Below are 26,799 nucleotides of genomic sequence, written 5' to 3' on the forward strand. Positions count from 1 at the left end.
CCTTTTGCCTCCAAGAATCCTTGCATGGATAACATTCTTTTGTTTCTCCAGGGTAACCTGCCAGTCCTTTATCTTTGACTGCTTGACCCAAGACCGCTGTAGCCTCCATGCCACAACACTCATCTAATCCTCAGAGCTCATATCTGTCTCCAGAGACAGAATGTTACTGGGTTATTGCTAAGGTCCAGGACAAAGCCCTGAGCTATCTATGGTCCTCAGCAGGAAAGTTTTCCAGACCGTTCTCAGCAGGCGCAGGGCCTTCTCATTTCCTCACTGAAGAGATGGTGACCTGGTTAATTTGAATGGGGATGAGTGGATGGGGTGACGAGGGACGTTTCAGGAAATATAAGTTGTTGGTTTTTTTTCTCTGAGGAAACTGTGTTCTAGACAAAGGTCAAAGAATTTTATCATTATCACAAAACCCTTTATATAACAAAAATGTCATATTCTCAAGCTCCAACTGAATGTCCATTTAACTGAAAGAACATTTAATAACCAAAATTCAAGAAAAACAATATATACTTAAAGTTCATTGTAAAGGGACTTTTTGGTAGGCGGCTTTCGATCAAAATGAATTACTTTGATTTTTTGACTTTTAAAGGAACTCATGGCTCACTCTAGTCTGTCCAGTCTATAGGAAGTTGGGTCCTATAGCCAAATCCCAAAAGCGGGACACAAAGTCACTCGAAGGTCACAGTCATTTTTATCTAAGCCAAATGGAATTTGTTTCCCTTCTCTTAATCTTTTGGATGAGCAAATGCACTAGAAGCTGTGCTCATCCTCTGGTAGAGGTGGGAAAATAACAGGAGTTAACAAACATAGCCAGTATAGTCCTCAAAGCCCTGAGCCATTTTCCCCGCAGCTACACTGGCTATTCAGCATGGTCAACCTGAGCGTGATCCAACCGAGCCATTCTTGGGGGCGTGGCGACATCATATTCTCCACCTGAGTCTTTGTCTCTAGATTTCGCTAGCCATGGTTTGTTCCACAGGTTTTGTTCCAGAAGGTTTTGATCTCAGCCTTGATGCTGAGTCCGGGAAGGGTGTTACGGGGTGGTCAGCAGGGAAAGTAGATGAACACATAAGGAACCTGGACCACTTAAATATGTGCCGGTTTAGACCGTGGAGACATAGAGAACTTTCTCTCAGGACTTACATTTTTATAGGAAAGAGTAACTTGGCCGCAAAAGGAACATATTCACAGAACCCACCTCTTCGTAGCTCAGCAAGCAAGGTTCCTCCTCTCCCCAGCCGGGGGGTCTTTTTGTTCTTCTCCCATACTTGTTCTGATGCTACAGTTGATACTGTGAACCTTTTGCCCAGGATGGGGCCCCGAAGCTCCCCCATCGCTTTGTGCTGGTCGTTACGTGTGCCCGGTACGACCTAGGCAACCTTCTCCCCTCTTCCCCATGACCCTCCCCCCAACCCTGTGAAGTCTGCACTTCTCCCTCTCAGAGTTCCCCCTGAGTTTGGGGGCTCCGTGCCCTGTTACCGGATACTTCCCCAGATCCCTCCCACCCACTCCTCCCACAGTAGACAGCCATGAGAGTGTGCCTGTCCCGACAGCGGGCCACCTCAACCGTGGGTTTCTCTGTGCGTCCTTCCAGAGTGGGTGTTTGTTGGCCTGGTGATCCTGGGAATCTTCCTCTTCTTCGTCCTGGTGGGGATCTGCTGGTGCCAGTGCTGCCCTCACAGCTGCTGTTGCTACATCCGCTGCCCATGTTGTCCAGATTCCTGCTGCTGCCCGCAGGCCTGTGAGTAAAGTGACTAGTGGGGAGATGTAGAACGATCGCGAGAAATGTCACCTCACCATCAGACAGCTGTGTACCCTGAGTTCCTTCTCCACCTCCTTTCCTTCCACCTTAAAAGTTGGTCGTTCCAGGCTCACACCTCTGCTGGGAGCCCCCGGCATCCTGAGATGCCCATTGCTGTTTGCCTTCTCACCTGCCTGCACCTCTCCATACTTCTCATCCACACCAGTCACCCCTGCGTTTGCGACTCTCATTGGCACTATTGGTGAAAGGAAGGGCAGCTTCCAGATGTCAGGTTGTGGGTAAGGCTTTTGTCCTCTCTTCAGGCCCTCAAGCCAGAGGAAAGGCCATGCCTCTCGGATGCAGAGAACTCCTCTTTTAACAAGCAGAGTGTGCAGACTGCAACCTTTGAGTACCATCCGGCCACGGATGAGTTTTATTTATTCCCGTGACAAAATGGTCCACAAAGGGACCAGTCCTTACTTGGGGATTCACAGTTTTACCTGAATGGCCGAGCCCGTGTAGCCACTAAGTTGGGCACCCCGGCCATAAGCCGAATACATCTTGAAGGAGAAAGACATACGTGCATCTTTAATATTCTTAGGGTTAAAGCAGTTTCCAGGAGGACCCAGGTTATTTGCTCTGCCTTTGAGAGCACAGAGCAGGGCCAGGTGCAAGCTCATTACCTGCTCTGCCTCTCTAGAAGAGGTTTGGGGTCCTCCTGGAACCCAGGAGGGTGGCATGGTGCGAGGCCTCCTCCGGAGGGACAGAGGCAGCCTACAGACAGTGTGGTTAGCAATGGGCCGTGCCGTCACCGCGGACTGCCATGACAGCTCCTAGTACTGCTTAATTACTCAGTTGCCAGGTACTGAACACTGTAATTCCTTATGTCATTGCTTTTGGTGGAGCTGGAGGAGTCCAAGGGGGTGGGGGAGAGTGGTTCTGATGAATCAGTTCAGCCCTAGGAGAACACACACACACACACACACACACACACACAGGCACACATCCAAGAGCTCCCGTAAGCGCATCCTCAGGGAGTTTTGGTGTGAGGGTTGCGGAGGGTGGGACAATAATATAATCTCTTTTGCTCTTCATCTCCCTCCACAGTGTATGAAGCAGGGAAGGCAGCAAAGGCCGGGTACCCTCCCTCTGTCTCCGGTGTCCCCGGCCCTTACTCCATCCCCTCTGTCCCCTTGGGAGGAGCCCCCTCATCTGGCATGCTGATGGACAAGCCGCATCCACCTCCCCTGGCACCAAGTGACTCCACTGGAGGAAGCCACAGTGGTAAATGTAGTTCCAGACCGCCCTGCCCCATGCTCCTCTCTGGCTTCCGCTCTGGTTCCTTCCTGATAAGAACCATCAGCTCAGTGCTTCTTCTTTGGAAAGTGACGGTCTCCATTCCAGAAGTGGGATCTCTCTAGCTCTATCAGATGTCATCTGGAACGCGTGTCAGGCTCTCCAAGGGCTGCAGGATGTAGCTGCCCCTGCTTTCTTCCCAGACTCCTCAGTAACTAAGATGATGAGGAAAAGAGGCAAGGTACCCGTTGAATGTGGGTCATCCAGTGAATAAATAGTTCTTTCAGCCCTACCTAGGGTTCAGGACTGGTGCACTACAGTAGGTACTGTGAGGAACACTAAGAAGTTTAGGACACGGTTTGCCCAGGAAGCGGTAGGGCCCAGCCAGGGAGAGACAATAGGCTTTTGTTAGGACAATTAGATGCTGTAAAGAGTATGGTGCTGGGAATTCAAAGGATAAAGAACTGGAGCAGTTACAGAGTGTTCAGGGAAGAGGTGGATTTGAGCTGGGCCTAGAAGAACACAAAGGAAAAGGAGAGCAGACAGCGGGTTGCTGGGCACCCCCAGGAAGGACACATGGTGGAAGCCTGGGGCTGGAAGAACGGGGTGTGTGTTTGACAGTCTCCAACTTGGCTGACTGGAAGAAAGTGGGAGGCTTTAATGGAGCCTCACCCAGGTGAGGGAGGGCCTTGAAACCCCTTCAGGAGAGCCGGGACTTGGTGCCATAAGGGAGTCGGAGCCACTGCAGGCAGGTTCCTGAGTTCTTGGAGAGGTGCTGTGCTAACAAGGCAAGTGGGAACGGAAGAGAGTGGGATCGGCGATCCCGGGCTGAGAGGTGACTGAAGCCGTTCAGGGGGTATGAGAGCATCTGGGTCGTGATGGAGGCCATGGAAGTTGAAGTGAGCAGGTAAATCTGAGAGATACTTCGAAAGAGGAAGCAGGTATGACTTTAGGGAATGCAGGAAAGGGGAGGCTTCAGGATGAGTGCAAGCTGTCCAGTGATGCGCACCAGAGACAGAATTAAGTACTTGGTAGGGAGAGCTTATTTGGATGGAGATGAGCCCTGGTATTTAGGGCATGATGCATTCGTGGTTATTGGCGAGGGCACAGGGGTAGCAGGGGCGGAGAGACATTAAAATGTAGCTTTCCGGGAGGTGTCTGAACAGGATTACAGAGTAGTAACGATTAGACGTGTGTGAAGTATATTTGGAAGGCAACTTAAATCCCTAGGTGTGGATGAGCCAGCAGGGTTGGTAAAACAGACACTTCTCCCCTGGAGGTATCTGGACTTCCTTCAGTGGGTGCGGGAAGAGTATCCGACCCACTGAATGACCTGTCCGTGCTGGACCCTGGAAGGAGTGGATATCCTCAGTGAGTAATTGGTATTTGTGGGTTTGTTGTTTTTTTTTTTTTTTTTTTTTTACCCTCTCCCTGGAACTATTAGTAGAATTCTGACGTCTGAGCCTGGGAATGAGTCACAGACTGAGAAGTAAAAGTTAATGATCAAGGACACACAGAGAATTGGAGAGATAAAGACAATATAGTTCGTTTCTCCCAAGGATGGAATGGGAAAAGAGACGTTAATGGAACTTGTCTCATAATCGGTTTGTGGCTTCCCCTTTCTCCAGTCTTTTTATCCTTCCTTCCCACCAGAACCCATTCCCTCTTAACTTTTTGGAAATGGATTCTCGTAATGAAATGATTCTTACTCATCGGGTGACAGACACTTCCTCTCTCCTGATTTCAACCTTTTTCTGGTTCCTGCCATACTAACCAAATGCAGTTAGAAGTGGCTGGAGGGGGCGCCTGGGTGGCTCAGTCGGTTGAGCGTCCGACTTCAGCTCAGGTCACGGTCTCACAGTTCGTGAGTTCGAGCCCCACGTAGGGCTCTGTGCTGACAGCTCAGAGCCTGGAGCCTGCTTCGGATTCTGTGTCTCCCTCTCTCTGTCCCTCCCCCGCTTTGCACCGTCTCTGTCTCTCAAAAAAATGAATAGATGTTTAAAAAAAAACGTTTAAGAAAAAAAGAAATGGCTTGAAACATAGGAACACTTATTATTTCACAGAGCAAGAAATCCCAAGGAAAAGTGGCTCCGGGGTTGCTTAATCGATCAGTTCAGGTAGCACCACTGAAGGACTGAGTTCTTTATAGCTTTTGTTCTGTCCTTCCAAGCTGGCTCCCCTTATGATCCTGTGGTGACTGCCATAGTTCAGGTACTAAATGCATTCAGAGATAGAAAAAGATACGCTTCTCCCTTGTGCTGCTTTTCTCAAGAGTGAGGAAACCTTTTCCAGACGCCCCTCCCCCTTCTAACAGACTTCTTGGTGGTTTTGTTGGCAAGAATTGTGTCCTGTGCCCGTTTCTATACCAGATTGGCTTGAACTAATCGAGACGCATCTCTTAGGCCAAAAACACCTAATCACCTTGGAAATGAACAAAATCAGGGTTCTGTTAGCCAGCAAAAAGGGGAAGATGCACAACCAATGTTAGCCACAGCTAGTCTGGCCCAGGTTGTCATTGTGTGGTTCACTGAGTCAGGATAGCATTCCTCGTGACCCCTAGTGGGCACATTTCCGTACTCATGGCCCCATGGACAGAATTATTGATGGCATCTGGTTATTTGTCTGTTAAGAAAAAGGTGGCTTGAGCCAATGTTCTATGTCCATTATTTGTTAAAGAAGGTTAGAGATGTTAAGAAGTGCTGATTTATAAAGATGTAAGTTTAGCCTATTTTATATTTATATGCTAGCTCAATTTTTGGGTAATCATCTAGCAATAGTGATTTTTCAGGTTACATTTGTATACAGTGCCCTTTTGAACACTCTGGGTAGTTGGAAAGGCATCTTGGATGAGCTGTGTGTAGTGTAGCCAGTCAGTTACCAACTGGGAGAGAGAAGAGGCGCCTTGATTCCCTCCCCCGTTCTTCTTGGCAGCTACTTGAGACCTCTGTTACAATAGAAGAACTCTCTCCTCCTGTCCTGCCCTGGACTCAGCCTCTTCAGCTTTGTCAAGGTTCTCTCTTTATTGAGTACCCCACATTCCATCCCAGTCTCCCCTCTCCTTGCCGGACTGTCTTGCTCTAGAGACTCCTTCCTAGCAGCATTCAAAGCGTGCCTAAATCTCTCCATTAAAATAAAACAACAATTTGCAAAAACCTCGTAGTCCTTGGATGTTGCTTCCCTACCCCTTTTCTCCTCTTCACAGCTGAACTCCTTCAACGTTTCGGATGTTTCACGTCTCCATTTCCTCCGCTTTTCGCCAGCTCCTCGACTAACTTCCATCTTGCTGTCGCTTTCACTACTCCAGAAACAGTGCTTGTGAAGATTGCCTTGTGGCAAATCTAATCAATGCTTCCCAGTTCTTAACCTCCCTTGACTTCTCAAAGCGTTTGCCACCCCTGCCCCACCCCTCTCTCTTTGCCTTCCCCAACACGTTGGTTAGTAATTTTTCCTACTTATTTCTCTCTACGCTGGCTGGCCTTCCTCCTGTTTTGTCCAAGGTCCTCTCCCTGGGAAATGTTATCTACTCCCACGGCTTCAATTATGTTTTCTATGCTTATGGCTCCCAGTCACTGTCTCCAGCCCCTCTCCTGCTCCTCAGTCCCATGTACCCAACTGCCTGGACATCTCACAGGCATTTCAAACTCGGACTCTAGGAAGTCGAATTAGTCTGCTGTTTTTTGACTGCAAACCAACTCCCGCATTTCTTATCACAACAGGTGGCCCGGTTGTCCACCCGGCAGCCCCCACCAGAAGCAGGGACCTCGTCCTCATCTCTGCCTCACTTCCCTCATCCGGTTGGTCACCAGGTCCCTCGGATTACACCTCAAAATAACCTCGAATCGGTTTACTTTCCTCCACCTGTATTGTGCCATCCCGGTCCCTGCTACCCTCATCTCTCACCTTGATTAATGCAACTATCTCCGACACTGGCTTTCCACCGCTACTCTTGCCTTGTTCTAATTTATTTTCACATCCACCTGGCCTCCCCTCATTCTTCTTACAAAAGAATTGAGTAGGCAAGTAGGGTTTTGAAATGTCATTTTCAAAACTAATAAGGATATGCGTCTATATATATGCCTACTGTATGTATACAGAGGATATGCAAATTTTAAACATCACTTCTCCCACAACTGAGCTGCTATCACCCTGGGGGTGGAATGTGGCAGCTGTTGCATCATCCATAAACAGCCTTACTTAGCTCATTAAGATAGGGTAGGAAAAACAAGGCTATATCCATGGGTATCTGCCTCAGAGACTTCTTCTGCAAGTTTTATAAGTTAGGCTTGGCTGTAAAGGAGAAATGAACTGAAAAGTAGCTGATTGCCAGTCAACTGGGTCAAACACATCAGCTCAACTACTTTAACAATAAGAATTTTTGTAGTTTGGCATCAAAATGAACATCCCAATATTCCCTCCCCGCCAGAACCAAAGTTGCCGAGGCTAATCCGTTCGAGGAGTTGAAGTATGAAGAGCCACACCAACCAAAGGACTTGGGCCAGACAGAGCTTGAAAAGATAAATAGGTCCCACATCCATGCTAAACTGAAACATCACTGGGGGGAAAAGTCATTTTCCAAAAAGGGCTGGACTTTGGCCAATGGTCCAGGACCTGTCTTTTTAAACTATCGCCACCCATCAGAGAGTTCTCGGATCTTCAGGCAAATTACAGATAAAAATCAACCTGACACCATTTTACTTGTTTTCACGTAAGAAAAATTCGATGAATGCCTGCGAATTTTCCCTCACAGAATTTGCTGTCTAGCAAAATGGGCATTGGGGGTTTGTGAATGGAAATAAAACGAGTCAAGAAATACAAAGCAGTGTATGATAAGACTGCTCTCTGATGCAAGCTCAGAGAAGGAAAAGTCTCATCTGCTTGGAGGGATGAAGAGAGGTTTTCTGGTGTTTTAAATGCTCCTGAGCATATATGTGACACAGAGCCAGATTCTGCCAGGATGAGAGAACTTGTTTTCGTTCTAGTTTTAGTGTGCTACACAATCAAACTTACAGTTTTCAGTTGAAAAAAAGAAACACCTTTTTGCAGGGAGAACGGCCTAGCTTTTTAGCTACTGAAACCAAATAGATGATACCTCTAAAGTCTAAATATCAATAATTCGTCCTCGTCCTTCTCGGCAAATCGGAGGGATTTAGATTTCTGAAGACATTAGCTGAAGTCAAGGCAGAAAGTATCCGTTCTAGCGGAGTCTCTTTATAATGCCAGGATCGGAAGGTGAGACAACTGTCTTCATTTGAGGCTGTAAATAGTGACCGTAACTTTTCAGGGACATGATAACCTGTGCATACATCATCAAACCTGTCTCACAAGGGGGAGTGTGATTTGTTATAATGGCACAGAAAACAATCTATGCTCTACTCCAAGTTGCAATTAACGGAGAGGTTTCCAGCTGTTGCTCGGAGAGGCGGCCATCTCTCACCACCAGGGGACAGCTGGGACATTGTTCCATAAGGCAGCACCTCCCCACCTCCACTTGATCTCAGTATGACTGAATGTTTACCGTAACAGTGCTTCACATATTTAAAACACCTGGCTGAAGCCATCGCTCAGGTAGGGTAGGCCCCTTCCCTAATGCCTCTAGCACCTGCTAGTGTTCTCCTTTAAAAAATAACCATCAATAACGGCAGCAAAACTGACCTGAACCTTGCTGCTCCCTCAAACCATCGTTCAAGTCCTCCCCTTCCTGGCCAAAACCCTCTGACCAACCAACCACGTGGCTGCTTCTGCCTTACTCTGCAGTCCCTTGTCATATAGTTTCTATTCCTGATTTCTGTTCGTTCGTTCGTTCATTCACTCATTCGTTCATACAAACACATGTTTCTAGGGTCTACAGTGTGCTAGGCTCTGTGCTTGTGCTGGAGATGCAGAGATAGAACCGGTCCTTGTCCTCAGGAAGTTTAGAAGCCAGAGAGGGAAACTCTACAGGAAATACTCTTTCCAAGGAAATCATTACCCCCCACACCACCCTCAGACTAGCACCAATTCAGCTCAAACGTTTATTTTATTTATTTTTTTTTTTAATTTTTTTTTCAACGTTTCTATTTTTATTTTTCGGACAGAGAGAGAGACAGAGCATGAACGGGGGAGGGGCAGAGAGAGAGGGAGACACAGAATCGGAAACAGGCTCCAGGCTCCGAGCCATCAGCCCAGAGCCTGACGCGGGGCTCGAACTCACGGACCACGAGATCGTGACCTGGCTGAAGTCGGACGCTTAACCGACTGCGCCACCCAGGCGCCCGTCAGACGTTTATTAAGTGCCTACCAAGCACTGTTCTGGGCTTTACGCTGATCTAGAATAAGACTTCTTTTCCTTCGAAAATCTTTGGGAAGATGAGATATTTATACAAATAATTTGGAACAAACTAGAGCGTATTGAGGGTCCTAGTGAAACTTCCAAGTAAATGGTTTATAAGAGAGAAATGAGATGGAGAGAGAGAAGAAATAGAACTTTATAGCTATGAGAATCAGAGAAAGCTTTTGGGATGTGGTGCCATTTGAGCGGCCCCTGATAATTACAAGGAACTCAAAGAACTCTACCGATTAGGTCTTTGTTGTCCTCTTTTTTACCTTTTTAAATTTTTTCTGTATCTGTCTTCTCTTCCTTGTGAAGAGAAAGGTTGGGAAGATTTAAAGTTGGGGAAGTATTAGTTGCATTTTATAGACATTAAAACCAGGTACTTGGTAGGTCATCATTTATTTGAGGCCCCTCAATAAAGCAGCCACATGCCTACCAGTGCCCAGTTCCCTATTTCCTAGCCCTGTGTTTCATCCATCAGACATGACTGCCTCAGAACAGACATAGCAGTTCCGTGGGATAATTGCATTTTAATTGAACTGTCTGTACTACTCTGTAAACGCCTCTGCAGAGATGGAAGGAAGAGTGTGTAGCTTGATAAATAAAATCATTCCTGCTAATAATTGCTTCTGCATAAGGATTACGGATCTAACCTCCAGGAGAAGGTGCCACTTAAAAGCGTGTGCTGAGATTCATTAGTTTTTTTGTTTTTTTTTTTTTAAGTGATTCCACAATTGGAGATGAATCTGAACTGCCCAGAATGTTCTCATATAGAAAATTGGTGCACCTGCAAATGGGTGTGGGGGCGTTCTTTCAGTTTTCGGTGCCAGGGCTGTGATCAGAGTGCTGCAGAATGCTGTATTTTAATCTTCCGTGGACATAGTTCGTGTGTGGGGCTTTGTCCACAGCCAGGGTAAGGTGACCAGAAAGCAGAAAGCAGAGTCCCCTCTGGAGGCACATGCAGTCATGTGGTTTCCTTACGGCATTCGCCCTGCTTTGGGAACAGAGGACGTTGGGGGCTGGGTCACTTTCTTCCATCCCGTTGTAGAGTCCTGACTGGCTAGAAGATAGGACGACGGCTCAGATCCTCCCACCCAGGGCACACCTTCGAGCATTTCCTACTCCGGGCTTTCTCCTCTTGTCTTTCCTACTACCCCTGACTCCTAGGCTCCAGAGAGGCTTCAGTCAGATAACATGGTTCCAGCCCTGGTGCTGCCAGTAATGCTTGAGCAAGTTATGAAATCCCTCTGAATCAGAGTTTTCTCAACCATAAAATGAGGCCACCGGAACTTCATTAGGGGTTGGGAGGAATGAACGTCCATTAAAGCATTTAGCACCGTACCTAAGCACATTTATAGTGCCCAATGAGTGTTGTCTCTTGCCATTGTTGTTACATCTCCATCCCATTCCTTCCCTTCTCTTGTTTCCCTTATCTGTGAAGATTAGACGTGCCTGTGTCTGATCACCCTTGAGGCTGGTATTGGACTTGGCTGATACTTAAGTGATATGGGGCTTCAACAGCCTTTGTATCTGACAACATGAGTGATGGGAATGTAGGAGGTGGTATTATCTCTCAGGCTTTAGTTTTGTTTCTTATTAAGCCCTGAAAATAACACCTGCTTGTAACCACATAGCGGCAGGTTGAATTTATCATGTCTAGAATATGGTATTCCCTTTCCTAAAAGGAAAATGTTAAAGAAATAAATGGAACCATACTTAGCAATCCATGTAGTTTGCACCTTCCTTGGCCCAAATGTATATCATAGTCTCTAATCCCAGTTATGGAGTTTTTGCATCATCTCCCAGGAACCTAGAGGCGTTCAGGCCACCTTTGTCAAGGTCCCTGATGTTGGGGTGTCTGTTTTATTTACATGTGCTCCTACCAAGTGAAGATATGATCCCCAGATGGTATAGAATGATCTGTCTAGAAGGTGGTCTTTTTTTTTAGTGTGAGTATACTTCCCTGAGCTTTGAGAAGATGATCTTTAAGTGGAGCTCTAGAAGGTCAGAAAGCAGGAAACAGAATTTAACAAGTGACCCAAAATACACTGTCATAGAACTCTGTTATTTACCTGCTGTTCCTCCGTTCCAGGGGCACCATCTGATAAAAGGGATCTCAGGTATGGTTCCATAAGTATAAATATAGATGACTATTTCTGGGTGATTTCAAAAAGAGTTGTTATAAGCGGGGACCATGTTTTTCACTTGGTAAAATGGAGGCCCCCTCCTGCTTTTTTCAGCTCACCTTCCTGTCCTTTCCTTAACAGTTCGCAAAGGCTACCGGATCCAAGCGGACAAAGAGAGAGACTCCATGAAGGTCCTGTACTACGTCGAGAAGGAGCTGGCTCAGTTTGATCCGGCCAGAAGGATGAGAGGCAGATGTGAGCATCTGTTAGTTCTGTGTGATCTGCGCGTCATGCGGGAGTTCAGCGCTTGAAGGGGATTCGGGGGTTACCAAACCTGGGCAGCCCTGAGCTCTCAGGGTTAGAACTAGCAAGGGTGCCGGTGACATCCTGAGGACAGTAGCCTCAAGTACACACAAGGGAGAGAAAGGGCTTCTGGTGCGAGGAGTAGAGCAGATGTGTGTCCCTTGGCTTACGTTGTATCTCTCCATGGAGTAGCCAGCGCTGTTGGGCCTGTGCAGTCCTGGGGTTGGAAATACTTTATTCGAAGAGTCTCTCCCTGCCACTCTCTTTAAAACAGATTCAAAATAATGACAAAAGATGTGCGTTTTTTTCCCAGCACGAAAGCCCCCATCATTGAACAACGGTCCAGCTGCTGACTTGCTAGAGGGGGGCCTCGAGGAAAGTGAACGAGCAAGTCTGCCAAATGAATCTACAAAAAGGAGGCCCGACGTTCCTCTGAGATCCCCAGCGGCAGAGACCGAGGGGCTAGCAAAAAGGGCGTCCCTCTCGTCAAGAGAACCTTTAAATCACTGCGTTGCAGGGCCCCAACCTTAACTCACTCACAGCCCGTTGGACGCTTGGCAGCCGACACGGCTGATTATTTGGCGTGGATCCCAAATTACCTTCCGTGATGAGGGGCGGCACAGGGCAGGTCTGACGTAGATTCGCTAATCATCAAAAGGGTGCTGGCGGGCCTGGTGGTAAGGTCACAATGTCTGTCTCTCTTTGAACCCTCCTTGCCTTGGAAGCAAGGAGAGACTCGATAGAATTGTTGGGGAAACAGTCCCAGACTAGAGGCACTTTATTCAGATTAAGGACAACATATTCCTCCCAGTTTGCAATGCTAAATTCATCCTGTCTGGGCTGCATCCTCCCACCGCAGGGACTATAAAAAGACAATCTCCAGATTGGAATGTCAGGAATGCAGATGTCACTGCACTTGACAAGTTAGTTGTAACGTGTTGTCATGGAGCCCCGTGAGGGGACACAGATAGGGATCAAGGAGAAGGATCCTGGGAGGAAATCTGTGGATCTCACAGCTCAGAGAAAAAGTTAAAACCTGAGGTTAGGCTAAAAGGATGGGTGCCGGTTTAGGTGATGTCTCCTGCCTACCTGGATGGTCTTGGGGGACTGACAGATCGTTAATGTCATGGAATCTTAGCATCTTAAAGATGGCTGAGGTCAACCTTTGCAGTGTACAGATGAGGAAACAGAAGCCCAGAGGGTTGAAGTGACCGGACCAGGATGAGAACCCAGCTCTTCTGATTCCCAGTCCTGTGCTCTTTACCCAAGAAATTTTTGAGCAAACTGGATGGCTCCGTGGCTGCCGCGGCTGTATCTGTTTAGAGATCACAGCCTTTTACCTCCTAGGACTTTAGTATGTTAGAGCTGAAGAGACTGAGGTTGTTGAATCCACCTCCCTCATTAAAAAAAAAAATTTTGGGGGGGCGCCTGGGTGGCTCAGTCGGTTAAGCGGCCGACTTCGGCTCAGGTCATGATCTCGCGGTCCGTGAGTTCGAGCCCCGCGTCGGGCTCTGTGCTGACAGCTCGGAGCCCGGAGCCTGTTTCAGATTCTGTGTCTCCCTCTCTCTGACCCTCCCCCGTTCATGCTCTGTCTCTCTCTGTCTCAAAAATAAATAAACGTTTAAAAAAATTTTTTTCAAATAAAAAAAATAAAATTTTTTTTCAAATAAAAAAAATTTTTTAAACGTTTATTCATTTTTGAGAGACAGAGAGAGAGAGACAGAGCATGAGTGGGGGAGGGCAGGGAGAGAGAGGGAGACACAGCATATGAAGCAGGCTCAGGCTCCAAGCTGTCAGAGCACAGAGCCCGACGCGGGGCTTGAACTCACAAGCCACGAGATCATGACTTGAGCCGAAGTCGGACGCTTAACCGACTGAGCCACCCAGGCGCTCCCATCTCCTTCCTTTTACAGAGAAGAAAAGGGAGGCAGAGAGGAAAAGTGCTAGAACTGGAACCAGGATTTCCTGGAACCTGCGGGTTGACATTACAATAATTGCACAGAGATGAAGTAGGAATATAGTTCACTTGACTTTCAGAGGTTCTGTTCCTGAAGAGCAGAGTAAACCCTGGGGTGGATCTTGGACGTGGGACGGTCTTGAAGATGTCCTCGTAAAACGGATCTCCTGGTTTCAGGCTGGGGCAAGATTCTGTAAGAACTGGGGATTTCAAGTTCATGAATATGCTAGCCAGGAAGATCCTTTTTCTTCTTGCCCCTTGTAAGTAGGGGGTTGCTCTTGGGATGTTTTTAGTCCAGGATCCTTCCTAGTGCAGTGATCTGTAGACAACAGCTACCAGGGCAAATATGTTCCACCTCCTGTTTTTGTAAAAAGGTTGTATTGGAACAGAGCCATGCCGGCTCACTTATACATTGACTGTGGCCGCTTTTGTGCTACAATGGCGGGGTGAAGAGTTGTGACAACACGGCTTGCAAAACCTAGAATATTTGCTATCTGGCCCTTTACAGACAAAGTCTGTCTTTCCTGTCCTAGAGTTACATTATTAGGTGTTCGCGAAGCAGGGACGTTGATGTGTATGCTCGATGCGGCAGAAATGTTAGAGCCGCAGACATCCTAGATGGTCCACCAGTATGAATGGCGAAACAGAGCTAGCCCTCGCTGTGTGGAGAAGTGGGAAAAGTCCATTATTCCCTGAAGTTTAAGGAAAGTTCTGAGCCAATAATGTGATCGTTCAGCAGTTTCACTTGATGCATTTTATAGTTCTCTTCTTTTTTTAATGTTTATTTATTATCGAGAGACAGAGACCAAGCATGGGCATGGGAGGGGCAGAGAGAGGGGGAGACACAGAATCCGAAGCAGGCTCCAGGCTTTGAGCTGTTAGCACAGAGCCCCACGTGGGGCTCGAACTCACAGACCGCGAGATCATGACCTGAGCCGAAGTCGGACGATTTACCGACTGAGCCACCCAGGCTCCCCTGATAGTTCTCTTCTGTGCTGTTCCCAGGAGATTCGAATTCACTGAGATCATGAGAAAAGGAAGGTTCTAGATTGTTTAATCAGTAGTATCTGAGTTATTTTTCTTTAAAATGGGCACTAACTAGTCCATTCTCCTCAGAAAGAGGAACAGGTTTAACAATTAGATTATAATCCAAAACCAACTGATTGCATGACCAAAATGAATGACATTTCCAGTAAGCCCAGATCTGGTAGAACAGGACAAGGACACTGTTTGTGCAGTGGTGGGGAGGCCCTTCCTTTCCTCTATGGGTGGGACTCAGCAAAATTCTCTGCTCCTCCAAGGACTGTTGGGGGTAGGGAGGAGAAGTAGAGGGGAACCTGAGACGCATATTTGTGCTGCCCACATCGTATCTTGGCTTACCTTTTGCTCAACAGCCAGGCCTCACACCTTGTAAATGTTGATTTTGATAATATTTTGAAGTTCTAACCAAAGGATTGTAGAAAACAAATGGATCCAGTTACATTAGAAATAGATTCGCTAGATGTGTTTTTTTAAGTAAAATGATATTCAATCCATTTCGGAGTTCTATAAATAAATAGTTGGGTTTTTTTTTTTTTTTTTTTCTTTCCAGACTGCGATTCTGGTCTTATTCACAAGTGCTTATGCAAAATGCTACTTAGGGCCCTTTAGGGAATGAGCAAACTGTGGCCATCCCCTCCTTAGAATTTTGTAGGAAGAGTACAAGTGGAAGCCCATAGACCATAGTGCAGCCCAATCCCCCTTTCCTTCCCACACCTCTACACAACTGTCCTAGCCACCCGTGGCTGCACACTCCTGGAATCCTCTTTAGGGAGGCAAAGAAGTCTTTGTAGGCCCTGGAAATGGACGTGGTGCCAACTGGGAAGGATATTCCGGGTTCCTGGATGAGTATCCAGAAAGGGAAAGAGTGGATACGAGGTATGCAGTCCCCTTGACCCTGTGGACTGTGCTCTGTGGTGAGGGGCACGGCTGCAGGAGGCTGGAATGGGGTTCCTCTAAAGCCTGGGGCTGTCCCGGCTCTGAAGGCCCGTCTTGGGACTCAGGCAACAGTAGGGAAGATCTTGTGAACTACGACTTCTCTTTTTGCCCCTTTTGGCTCAACATGCCTGGGATCGTCATGGCTTTCACCCAATTATACATGGAGAAAAACACTGGAACAAGGATGGTGATGCTCTAGGAGGAAACCAGCTGCAAAAGAGCCCAAGTTCTGGGAAGCCTGCCTTAGGTGGGGCAGTAACAACTGTTTTCCCATTCCATCAACAGAGAATGCGGGAAGCCTTCCTCCTGATAAGCAAGTGGGCTCTTGGGTGGAGCCAGTTCCTGCTGGGCTCGGAACACAAATCCCATTAGTTCAGGTCTATAACCAACCCTGGACAGGATTGAGGCCTTCGGGAGGGGGTTTCCCCAGAGCCTCGGTCTCAGCCCTTCACAGAGTTCCCACCCTAATACGTAGAAAGCTCTGTCATGTCTGGTTTTGTCCCCGCAGATAACAACGCCATCTCGGAACTCAGCTCCCTGCACGAGGAGGACAGTAATTTCCGCCAGGCGTACCACCAGATGAGAAGCAAGCAGTTCCCTGTGTCGGGGGATTTGGAGAGCAATCCTGACTACTGGTCAGGTGTCATGGGAGGCAGCAGTGGGGCAAGCCGGGGACCCTCAGCCATGGAGTATAACAAAGAGGATCGGGAGAGCTTCAGGCACAGGTGAAGTGCTGGTGGCCGGAGCTCGGAGGCTGTTACTTTCTGACAGCATCTCTGTCTCCCCTTCTAGGTTGTCCTGCCCCCTCTCTTTGGGCTATTGAACATCCCCTTCTCACGTTAATTTTTTTATTAACTTTTTAAAAATCTTTATTCATTTTTGAAAGAAAGAGAGACAGAGTGTCAGCAGGGGTGGGGCAGAGAGAGAGGGAGACACAGAATCCGAAACGGGCTCCAGGCTCTGAGCCGTCAGCGCCAAGCCGGACGCGGGTCTGGAACTCACAAACCGCGAGATCATGAGGCTGAAGCTGAAGTCGGCCGCTTAAGTGACTGAACCACTCAGGCGCGCCCCACCCCCTCACATTTATTAAGCAGGGGAACACTTAAGACACCATGTGTAGAAGTAATCATTCAAGGCCCTTTGAAATGGGCACCGTACTGAACCTTAATGCACCTTATTAACTACGTTTCCTTATTAACCTTATTGACATTTCCCTGCCCTTCTCATAATATTTTATCCTATAACCTCTAAAAATTCCCACCCATCACCCCCATCATTTGATCATTGTTACGTGAAAGGTAAGATGCCAAACACGTTATATATGCTGTTGTATTTGATTCTCGTAACTCTAAAAGGCAGGTACTATTAATGTCCCCATTTTAAGTTGGGGCGGGAGGGGGGCTGAAATTTGCAGATGTTGAGGAGCTTGGTAGAGTCACCTGGCCAATGAATATGGGAGGCCAAGACGTGCACCCTGTTTTGTTGGGCCGCTTCCCACTGAATGGGACCAACACCATTCCCCTGTCCTTTATCTTGAAGGACACTAGACACTGTCTTTCTCTCAGACTGACCAACTGCAGGTAACTTGCAGAGATAAATTGACCCTGGGCTCTGAGGGAGGAAATGGGCTCTTTGTATATCACCAAATATTACAGGGTATTCTTGGGCTACAACTGTGTGCATCCCAAGCCACCCCAACCCACGCTGGCTTTGAGGGTGTGAGGAGACATGTGGCTGTCAACCAGAAGTCACATAATGATCACAAGGCCCCACCGTGTGTTTCAACACCATATATATATCACCATTTTTACCTACAACTCCGTCTTGATCCTTGGCACGAATTCAGGAGCCAGCCACGGCCGCCCTCGCTCTACTTTGAGAGTCCGGGGTGTCCGAGGTGTCCAAGGCCGCTCGGCCAGCCAGAGCACATGGCGCTCTCGCGTCCCACTCGGACCCCCCCCCCCCCCGCTGGGCCCCCGGGGCCCCCGGCGGACGCGCAGACCCCGGTTTAGGGCGCCAGGGCCGGCTGACCGTCGTCTCCTCTGCCCTCTGCCCTCAGCCAGCAGCGCTCCAAGTCCGAGATGCTGTCCCGGAAGAACTTCGCCGCCGGCGTGCCGGCCGTCTCCATGGACGAGCTGGCCGCCTTCGCCGACTCGTACGGCGCGCGCTCCCGCCGGGCCGACGGCGACAGCCACGAGGCGCGGGGCGGCGGCCGCTTCGAGCGCTCGGAGACGCACGCACTCGGGGGCTTCTACCAGGACGACTCGCCCGAGGAGTACTACGGGCCGCGGAGCCGCAGCCGGGAGCCCCTGGGCGACGCGGGCCGCGCCTGGGCCCCCGGCACCCCGCGCCGGCGGCCCGACGACGCGCCCCTGCCGCGCCTGGTGAGCCGGACGCCGGGCACCGCGCCCAAGTACGAGCACGCGCCCCGCGCCGGCGGCCTGGAGCGCCAGGCGCGGCCCGAGGGCGCCAGCCGCGGCGGCAGCCTCGAGACGCCGTCCCGGGTGAGCGCGCAGCTCGGCCGTCGCAGCGCCTCCTACTACGCCTGGTCGCCGCCCGGCACCTACAAGGCGGCCTCGCCGCAGGGCGACGACGACGACTCGGCCGACGACGACGACGACGACGCGCTGCCGCCCTACAGCGAGCGCGAGCTGAGCCGAGGCCCGTCCTACCGCGGCCGCGACCTGCCCTACCACGGCAACTCGGAGAAGAAGCGGAAGAAGGAGCCCGCCAAGAAAACTGTGAGGCCGAGCCTGGCGCTCCTCGTGCGGGGAGCCGTCGGTGGGGGCGGGGGAGGGGAGGCTCGGGGAGGAGGGCCAGGGGCCGGGAGCCGGGCCGCCGGCTTTGGGAACGCGGATGCCAGGCCGGGTTTTGCCCACCTCGCTCTGCCCCGGACCAGGCGAAGGCAGTCAGCAGGGGGCCCTGGAGAGTTGCCAAAAGCAGAAATTGCGGGGCTGCAGATGTCGCGTCCCAGATCCTTAAGAGCAGCTTTAAGAAGCGTGTGGCGTCAGGGATTCGAGAATCGTTACCACCACAGACGTTTGGGGGGGCTTCTGAGATCTGTGTGCAGAATGTGCGATGCACGCGTGTAGATGCGTTCCCCCCCATCTCCCACCCCTTGCGGGGAGGGTTGCATAAACTTCCGGATGCGTTCACAGCCCAGAGAAGGTTCGTAGCTACTGCCGTGATTGAAGGACAGCTCACTTTCCTCCTTGACATTTTGTTGAATGTAAACTATAAATTGTGCTCTGTGTTTGTGAAGGAAACCTTTCGGTCCCTGCCCGGTTAATTGTCTCTTTTGTAATTGGCCTTACATAGATTGTATTGTTTTCTCTCTAAATGCCAAGGGCAGCCCGGTCCGCCCCTCAGCCCCCGGATGTGAGCTCTGGAGGTCAGAGAATCGCCAGGGGACAGTCCCAAATGCCCACTCTTGGTTGTCAGAATGCCTCTGCCCCCTGTGCTCTGAAGACCGCTCTGCCAGCCCAAGGGCTTACCCTCCCTCCTCAGTGACCCTGCTTCTTCCACCATTTTGTTTTTCATAACTCAAGGTGGACCTTTCCTTTAGTGTGCAGTCTGGGGAGAGAATATGAATGGGAAAACGTTCTGGCATGACTCGTAGCCCCTCCAGAACAATTAAGTATCTTTCGTTGTTCTTTAAAGAGTAAAATGAGATGACCTGTGAGGTACCGTGAGCAGGGAATGAACTTTAAGGTTATGTCAGGTTTGGGAAGGGCTGGGAAGTCATTGTGTGGCCACGGAACTAAGTTCCGTCAGATGCATGTTGGCTTCAGCACCAACTGAGGCTTAGGAACTGTAGCCATAAGCCTGATGAAATGCCCTAAGAGTCAGGGTGCACCGGGCTCTGAACAGTTAGGTTGTAGCCTCTGCCCAGGGGACCATCCGCTGTGTTGGGTTGGGGTTCTTTAACCATCGTGTGGCTTAACATTGGGCTCTTTCTGCTCTTTTCCAGAGTGACTTTCCAACCAGGATGTCCCTTGTGGTCTGATGTTTGTTTTCAAGCCGTCTCTCTGGGTGACTAGAAATCAGAAGCGGACTATGGAGACAAGACACAAATCCAAGAGCCAGCAGGCCCGGGACCTTCTCTGGACACCACCTTGGAAGATTTGACCTTTGCTTTGGCAAGGGATTGGGGGGGAGCGTCCTTTAAGGGGGGGGGGGGCTGATTCCAAACTTCAGCGTACATCTAACTGGTGTGAGAAACAAGATGACTATGTTGTGAGGACATTCCACGCACGGAGTGTCTCATCCACTGAGTTCATCCTGCCTGATGTTTTTCCTTAGCCAAACCGGGATTCCTTTTCCAATTCTTAAAGGGAGTTAGCTCTGGACCGCCGATCCCTGGAAAACGCCTCCGCCTACGGTATGCTCTTCTATACTTCCTGTGCTGTGCTTAGAGACAGAAGAACGTATCACTACCATTAGAAGAAGGCCCGATACTGACAACAGAAGATAGCTTTAGGCAAAGTATACCTTTTACCCCCGTCTCCCAGTCACTAGTCAGTGACTATTGTTACGCTAAAATCAGAGGGCCTTTGGTGAGCTCAGTGACAGTGACCTGCTGGACGATCACAGAAATGACTTCAGCTTGCCGTTCTGAATGACATGCCTTGAGTGGCTGCGACAAAACAAAAGAGTATACGTTTTTGAAAAGCTGTGCAAGTGGTATTTCTTTTTCCACTCTGAGAACATAAACTGCTTTTTCTCCTTCTGCTGTGCACAGTGACATCTGAGTCTCGGACATTAAGGGCTCTCCTCACCCTCCTTCTCCCGGACTTTTCACATGGCGGTGCCACCCACAGAGCCCCACCTCCCTCTGCACCCTGATTAACTTGTCATCAGGTGCCTTCTGATAAACGCTTAAAATACACACATGAAAGAGAAGGGGAAGGGGAAGAAAAAGGACAAAGCAGTAAGTAGAGAAGAATGAAAAAGAATTTAAGAGGAAAAGAATATACGATCTCATTATGTTTTGGATGTGGGCCATTTCCCCTACAGATTCCACTGGATCTTCTCTGGTTTTGTACTTCATTTACCGTGAGTTGTTTCTGCCATCCCAGCCCTGCCCTTCCGGGACACCGGAGATGGTGGAGTGTGCAACTCTTCGCCTCATCAGATTGCTGCTCTAGACGCTTTGGGAAACAAGTGATCCGGCTCTCTCAGGAAGCAACACTTCCTGTTCCCACCCTTGCCTAAATGACAGATTTTGCCTAAATCCCAAAGCTAGACATCTCTGGATGTTGTAATTTGTGTAGATTGCAAAAAAAAAACCAAAACAAAACAAAAAAAAAACCGGCCATAAATTCTTCCCTTCTCATCGAGAGGTGCGGCCTGTTTCTCTACCCCTTACGTCTGGGATTGGCCATGTGATTTGATTTGGCCGGTGGCCCAAAACAAATGTAACACAAGCAGAGACTTGGAAAAATTTTTGTGCATGGGGCCTGTTTTCTCCTGCTGCTCTTGGAAAGCCTGCAGTTGCCACTAGGTGCACAAGCCTGGGCTGTCCTGCTGCATGATGAGAAAAAAAGGCCCGGTCCCCCTGCCACCCTGACAGCCCATCGAGTCTCAGCTGATCGCAAACACCGGCGCGAGCCAGCCGCGACCAACAGAAGAACTGCCTCGCTGAGCCCAGCCCAAGTTGCTGATTCCTGCTCAAGGCTGAGAAGTTGGTGCACCTGTTACGTGTTCCTTTCTCTTCGAGGAAAAGCTATTTCTTCTTGTCTGGATGTTCTTCATCCCTGACTGCATCTAACCTAGGCGTCTCACAGTCTCCACTTTCTTTGGCAAACGTTTGTCAAAGCTTCTCACCCCACACCATTGTGGTGGGACACAGGGTTGGGTCAGATCCCCGGAGGACAACGATACCTGGCCTCCCAGCAGTGGTAAATTTTTTTATCTTTGAATCCCCGGGCAACCTACGAAGGTTTCTTCTTCAGCAACTCCTTGGTCTTCTCCAGAGCCACCTGATTGGAGCTGGGCCCTATTCTCAGAGTACCATTCCACTGGCATCCATTTACTTCGTGACGTGTCCAAAACAGTCCTGCGTGTGCGGTGAAATAAAGAAGTGGCTGGTGGTGAGGGTCAGAGGATGAGTTGATATCACTGCTTGGAGGAGAACTGGCCCACCAAGCGACTTTGCAGTGGCTTCGGCCTGTCTGAGAGGAACCAGGGACGGTTCAGCCCAGCGCTGGCACTTCCAAGGGTGGGGGACACAAGCCATAACCCTGGTGCTGAGTTTCAGACTTGCTGGTGTGTCCCTGGCCTCTAAGAGCCTAGGTCTAGTCTGTTTGTTTTGGCCCCAGTTCAGACGGAGAAGATGATTAAACATCATCATTTCTTAGTCACCAGCTTTGGATTTCAACTTGCTCAGGCAATTCTAGAGAATATTGGGTAGCTGTAGTAGCTATTATCTCTTTATACTGAGCACTGTGTCAGGCTTCTCTCCACCAAAGAGCCCCATAGCACCAGCTGCAGAGACCAAACATATTGCTTTTGTTAGCCGAGGGCATGTATGATTTTGGTGAAGGTTAGGGGAGTCGTGGAAAAGAATTATTAAAATTGGAAACCTGCAGTTCCAAAGACAACAAAACTACAGACAGACAACACAATAAAAAACACAAAGATGACAGGCTACTGAAATAACCTGGGGAGATAGGACCAGGTTGTCCCCTGTAGGGCTGCATAAATCACTGAAATTTCCAGGCCTTCGGCCAGGAGAGAACACCTGCCTCTGGGTATGGGGACGCAGACAGGGTTGACTGCACAAGTGAAGGTAAAGCTGGCCATCCTCGGCACCCCGGCTTTTCTCAGTGGGTCCTTTTGTTTCTTCCCTGAGTAGTGTTTCCCACATAGGACGGACTTAACACATATTAGCTTCCTTCCTAGGTTCCATTGGGTACAAAGTAAGTCTTGTGGAAGACATGGTCTCTGTCCACTGGGACCCTGCAATTGAACAGGCGGAATACGACATGCCCAAGAAAGAATTAGGAGATTTTATGCATATAATGTGAAATATTGCTATGGATAAATTATAACAAACCCAGAGAATTAAAGTTTTTAAATTTAAATGGGTATATTTTGATATTTAAATGTTGTGTGTGTGTGTGTGTGTCCATCCATTGTATTTAAAGATATGCTCAGTGTCCTGAAAAGCCAGTGTTAAAAAAGTCTGACTGCAAGAGGTGAATTCGGATGGGGGAGGGGGGAGTACGAGGCCGAGGGCCCAGTGGGTTGACGGAGGAGCTGCTGTGTTTGCCTGTGAGTCACAGCTGAGTCAGGGATGTGTTGGATAAGGGGGCGTGGATGCAGGTGGCAGGAGGTATCCCCCAGGACTGCTTCTTTAGGTCCTGCGTAGACTCCCCAGGAAGCCCGGGACACTTGCGGTGGCCCCGGTGGTACATGTCAGCTGTCCCGCCCGGGCGTGCTCCCGGGGGAGCTCTGCGTCTCCTTATCCAGGGGCTCCATTCCGCAGCCGTGAGTGTTGCCACCGGTCACCCGCACGGAGCAAGTCTGGCGGAGATAATGGGCCTCTCCTCTCCCTTCCCGCCACTGTCCCTCTGCACCTGGCACAGGACTGTCACTGGAGCCCGAGGCGCTCCGTGCTGAAAACAGCCACGTCGGTAAATAGTTCTAAATAGTCTGAAAGACTTCACGTAGGCAATCTGATTAGACGTCAGGCGGCCTTTTCGGGAGGCCGAAGTCACAGACACTGCTGTAATCCAGCCCCCCTTTCCTTTGTGGCTGGAGAAACGAACTGTCACTGCCATTAGTGAAATCACAAATCCGATTCAGCCTTTAGACTCCAAGCCGTTGCTGCTGGGTCAGTGTTTCCCCAAATTGCCTGACCGTACAAATTACTTGATTGCTGTTAAACATGTAGTGTTGGGCCCTGTCTTGGAGATTTATTGGGTGGGTCTGCAGCGAGGACTTGTTCTTTTAACGTACGTTTCAGAAGAGTCCTGTGATCAGATGCGTTTGGAAAATGCCGCACTAGATCGTAACTAAGGTGCACCCCAGTCTCGAGGCCCCCTTGGGCTTTGAAATTTTTGCTTAAACATCTTGGGGAGGTCCCTTTTACTCCCTTGGGGCTGGCAGTGGTGAAGCACCCAGCAATCTGGCTGCCACGGTGGTAACTGACTCGCCAGGGTCCAGGGGTAGGAGAACTGTCTGAGGCAGAGAGAAAGGAAAGCTAGGCGCACTCCCGAGAACCTGTTCTAGATGTTTCTGATCCTGGAAAAGTGATCTGTTGTGACAATCCCAGATCTGACAACAAGAATTACAGGTAATTTTCTCATTCCCTTGATGTCGCTCCGAGCAAAACGTAGATCGTGAATAGAAAGAAAAAAGACCATTGGGAAACGGCATTTTTTGAAGCATGCAAATTGCCAGCCTGGCTGTGGTCAACACCCACTGCCACCTTAAGGCCCAAAGTGGGATGGATGGGCAAGAATAACAAAATCTACATTACCCTTCCGAGGTCAGATTTAGATGATGCTAGAATCTTGCAAGAGTTGAAACTGATTCATAGGATGTAGAGATCCAAATTCACCAAAATAGGGCCTCAGGTACTTAAAGTCCTCGAGGAAAAAAAGTGCCTAGTTTTTTGTGGGTTTTTTTTTTTTTTTTTTTTTTTTTTTCCTGCCAGGATCCTACCTCCTAGTCACCTGGGAAGCTGATCCACAGAGCTTGAAGTGAGGGGCTTTTGCCACCAGAGTGGAACAGAGATAATGCTGAGCTGCTTTAAGCGGCAGCCTGAGCTTTGGCATTGCCTGAGGGAGAGAAGAAGGTTAATAGTAATGGTATTTGTGTTATTTTTGTGGCGTATTACTGTTTACAGAGCACTTTCACATGCATTCTATCCTTTGATCCTTCCGACACCCTCCTGCCCCGGAGGGAGGGAGGGTGGATGTCGTGACCTCATCAAACAGAACGTAAAGCCGAGGTTGAGAAACACTAAGTGATTTGCCTATAGTCCAAAGGCTTTTCAAGTCATCGAGCCAGGCCCTCTGTCTTGGATTCTTCCCGGGCAATTCCTGCAACACCTGCAGGACGGGGATCCGGCTGGTTTGCACCCGGTGCAGAGTCCTGGACCCCGTGCCCACCCACACGCCGCCGGTGGGGCAAGGCTGCGAAGCCGGCCACTGGGGCTGCCCCTCGCCGCCCCGCGTCGCCCCTCAAGTGTGGCTCTGCATGGAGCCAGCCTCCCTCCACGATGGTTTCTTTTTCATCAGCCGTGCTGTTGGGGGTGGGGGGTGGGGGGGGGAAGGACGTGACAAAAAAGGCACTTGAGGTTTCAGAACCCTTCCTGAAGAGGAATTTCTGAGCCGAACTAGAAATTCATCTAGACTCAGAATTCTGGGGCTTGGGGGCAACCTGCTTAGGCGTGAAGTATCTGGCACCGTCACTCTATCTCGGGGATTTTAGGTGGCACTAAGAGGGACTAGAGGTAGGAGACGATGCAGCTGTTTAGTTAGAAGTTTTGTCAGGGTTTCTCGCTGGGGCTGGACACGCGCCCGTGTGGTCCGGCCCCTCTCTTCTGGGAAAGCGAAAAGAGGCACGAATAACTTCGCTCTTACCTGGGCTGTAAAGGCAAAGCCACTTTATTAACAAAGGCATTAGACACTACCCCGCGAGAGTTTTCCTTGTGGGACCGCGCAAGAGGAATCGAAGGAACGACAGGGCCGAGGGGTCCGAAATCTGTTTCATGGGAGTCACGTGCCCGGCTATTTTGTGCCTTGTCTGTGGCATCAAAACTAAACTGTTGTTGTATCGCTGTTGCCCGTGATTTTTTTTCGGTGTCAAACATACAGAGTGAATTTGGTTGTAATGTTTTAATCTAAATAAAGTGTTTCACCTACGTTTGTGATCAAGAACTCGTAATTAATACCTATGTCTGATCGTGATCTGACGTTAAAAGACCTCAGCAGGAAAGAAAAGATCACATAGGGCTGCCTCGGGTTGTTGTGAGGACCGTAACAGAGGGGTTAAGGACTGTTAACAGAAGGCCGCGGGACCGCAGGGGAGTCAAGTGTTAGCAGCAGAAGGATGTTGTCACAGACTGTCATAAGCTATGGGCTCCATAGCTTCTGTTGTCACTCTCCCTGCTCTCCACAGGCCTACATTCAGGAGGAGATAAGGGGTAGGAAAGACGGCAGGACAGTGTGATGGTACCGGGCCCCTTTTCAAAGAGGGCACGAAATGGCACTTGGGGAAGGGAGGGGAAAAAAAAGCTATTTGTGGGAGAATGTTTTAAGTTCTAAAGAGATCTGAAAGATTCCAGAGATCTGAAACATATTTTTTTTATTAAAAAACAAAAATTTTTTTTTAATGTTTGTTTATTTTTGAGAGGGACGGAGCACAAGAGTGGGAGGTTGCAGAGAGAGGGAGACACAGACTCCGAAGCAGGCTCCAGGCTCCAAGCCGTCAGCACAGAGCCCGATGCGGGGCTCGAACTCACGAACCGCGAGACCATGAGCCGAGCCGAAGTCAGATGCTCAACCAACTGAGCCACCCAGGTGCCCCTAGATCTGAAAAATAATTAAGAGAAGGCCACTGAAAACCTTTGTTGGCGGAAGAAGGGATCAGTACCTCAGGGGTGTAGTAATCCTCTTCTTGGCTAGGCCTTCTCAAGGGAGTCTCAGATTCTAGGGTCCTGGTTGAATGGAAAACCTGTCATTTCTTGAAGTATCTGGACTCAATCCTCTCAGTAGTCAACTTAAAAACGTTCCCATGTCGGGGCGCCTGGGCGGCTCAGTCCATTGAGCATCCAACTTCGGCTCAGGTCATGATCTCACGGTTCGTGGGTTCAAACCCCACATTGGGCTCTGTGCTGACATGTCAGAGCCTGGAGCCTGCTTTGGATTCTGTGTCCCCCTCTCCCTCTGCCCCTCCCCCACTCATGTTCTGTCTCTCTCTGTCTCTCAAAAGTGAATACAGATTAAAAAAAAAAAAAAAAGTTCCCAGGTAGATTTAACTTAAAGATAGACCCCAAAACAATTTAACTCTGATTATCTCCTCTGGACTTACTGCTGTTTTGTCCATTGTTTTATTTATCTTGATT

The 26,799-nt window shown here is 49.3% G+C and overlaps 1 protein-coding gene across 2 annotated transcripts in view; it reads left to right on the top strand.

Moving 5' to 3' along the window:
• The window catches only part of ILDR2 (immunoglobulin like domain containing receptor 2), a 57,628-nt gene extending 37,739 nt beyond the window's left edge, over window positions 1–19,889 (top strand). For both annotated transcript variants that reach the window (XM_047077073.1, XM_047077072.1), the window contains 6 exons: window positions 1,607–1,753; window positions 2,861–3,037; window positions 11,627–11,740; window positions 16,231–16,447; window positions 17,782–18,463; window positions 19,693–19,889. In XM_047077073.1, the coding sequence (XP_046933029.1) occupies window positions 1,607–1,753; window positions 2,861–3,037; window positions 11,627–11,740; window positions 16,231–16,447; window positions 17,782–18,463; window positions 19,693–19,728 (1,373 nt within the window). In that variant the 3' untranslated portion in view covers window positions 19,729–19,889. The remainder of the gene's footprint in view (window positions 1–1,606; window positions 1,754–2,860; window positions 3,038–11,626; window positions 11,741–16,230; window positions 16,448–17,781; window positions 18,464–19,692) is intronic.
• Window positions 19,890–26,799: the final 6,910 nt, after the last annotated feature.

This window comes from Lynx rufus, unplaced genomic scaffold (assembly GCF_022079265.1).
Source record: "Lynx rufus isolate CCGP_SWC_20201006 ecotype Redwood Valley unplaced genomic scaffold, mLynRuf1.p SCAF_15, whole genome shotgun sequence".
NCBI lineage: Eukaryota > Metazoa > Chordata > Mammalia > Carnivora > Felidae > Lynx > Lynx rufus.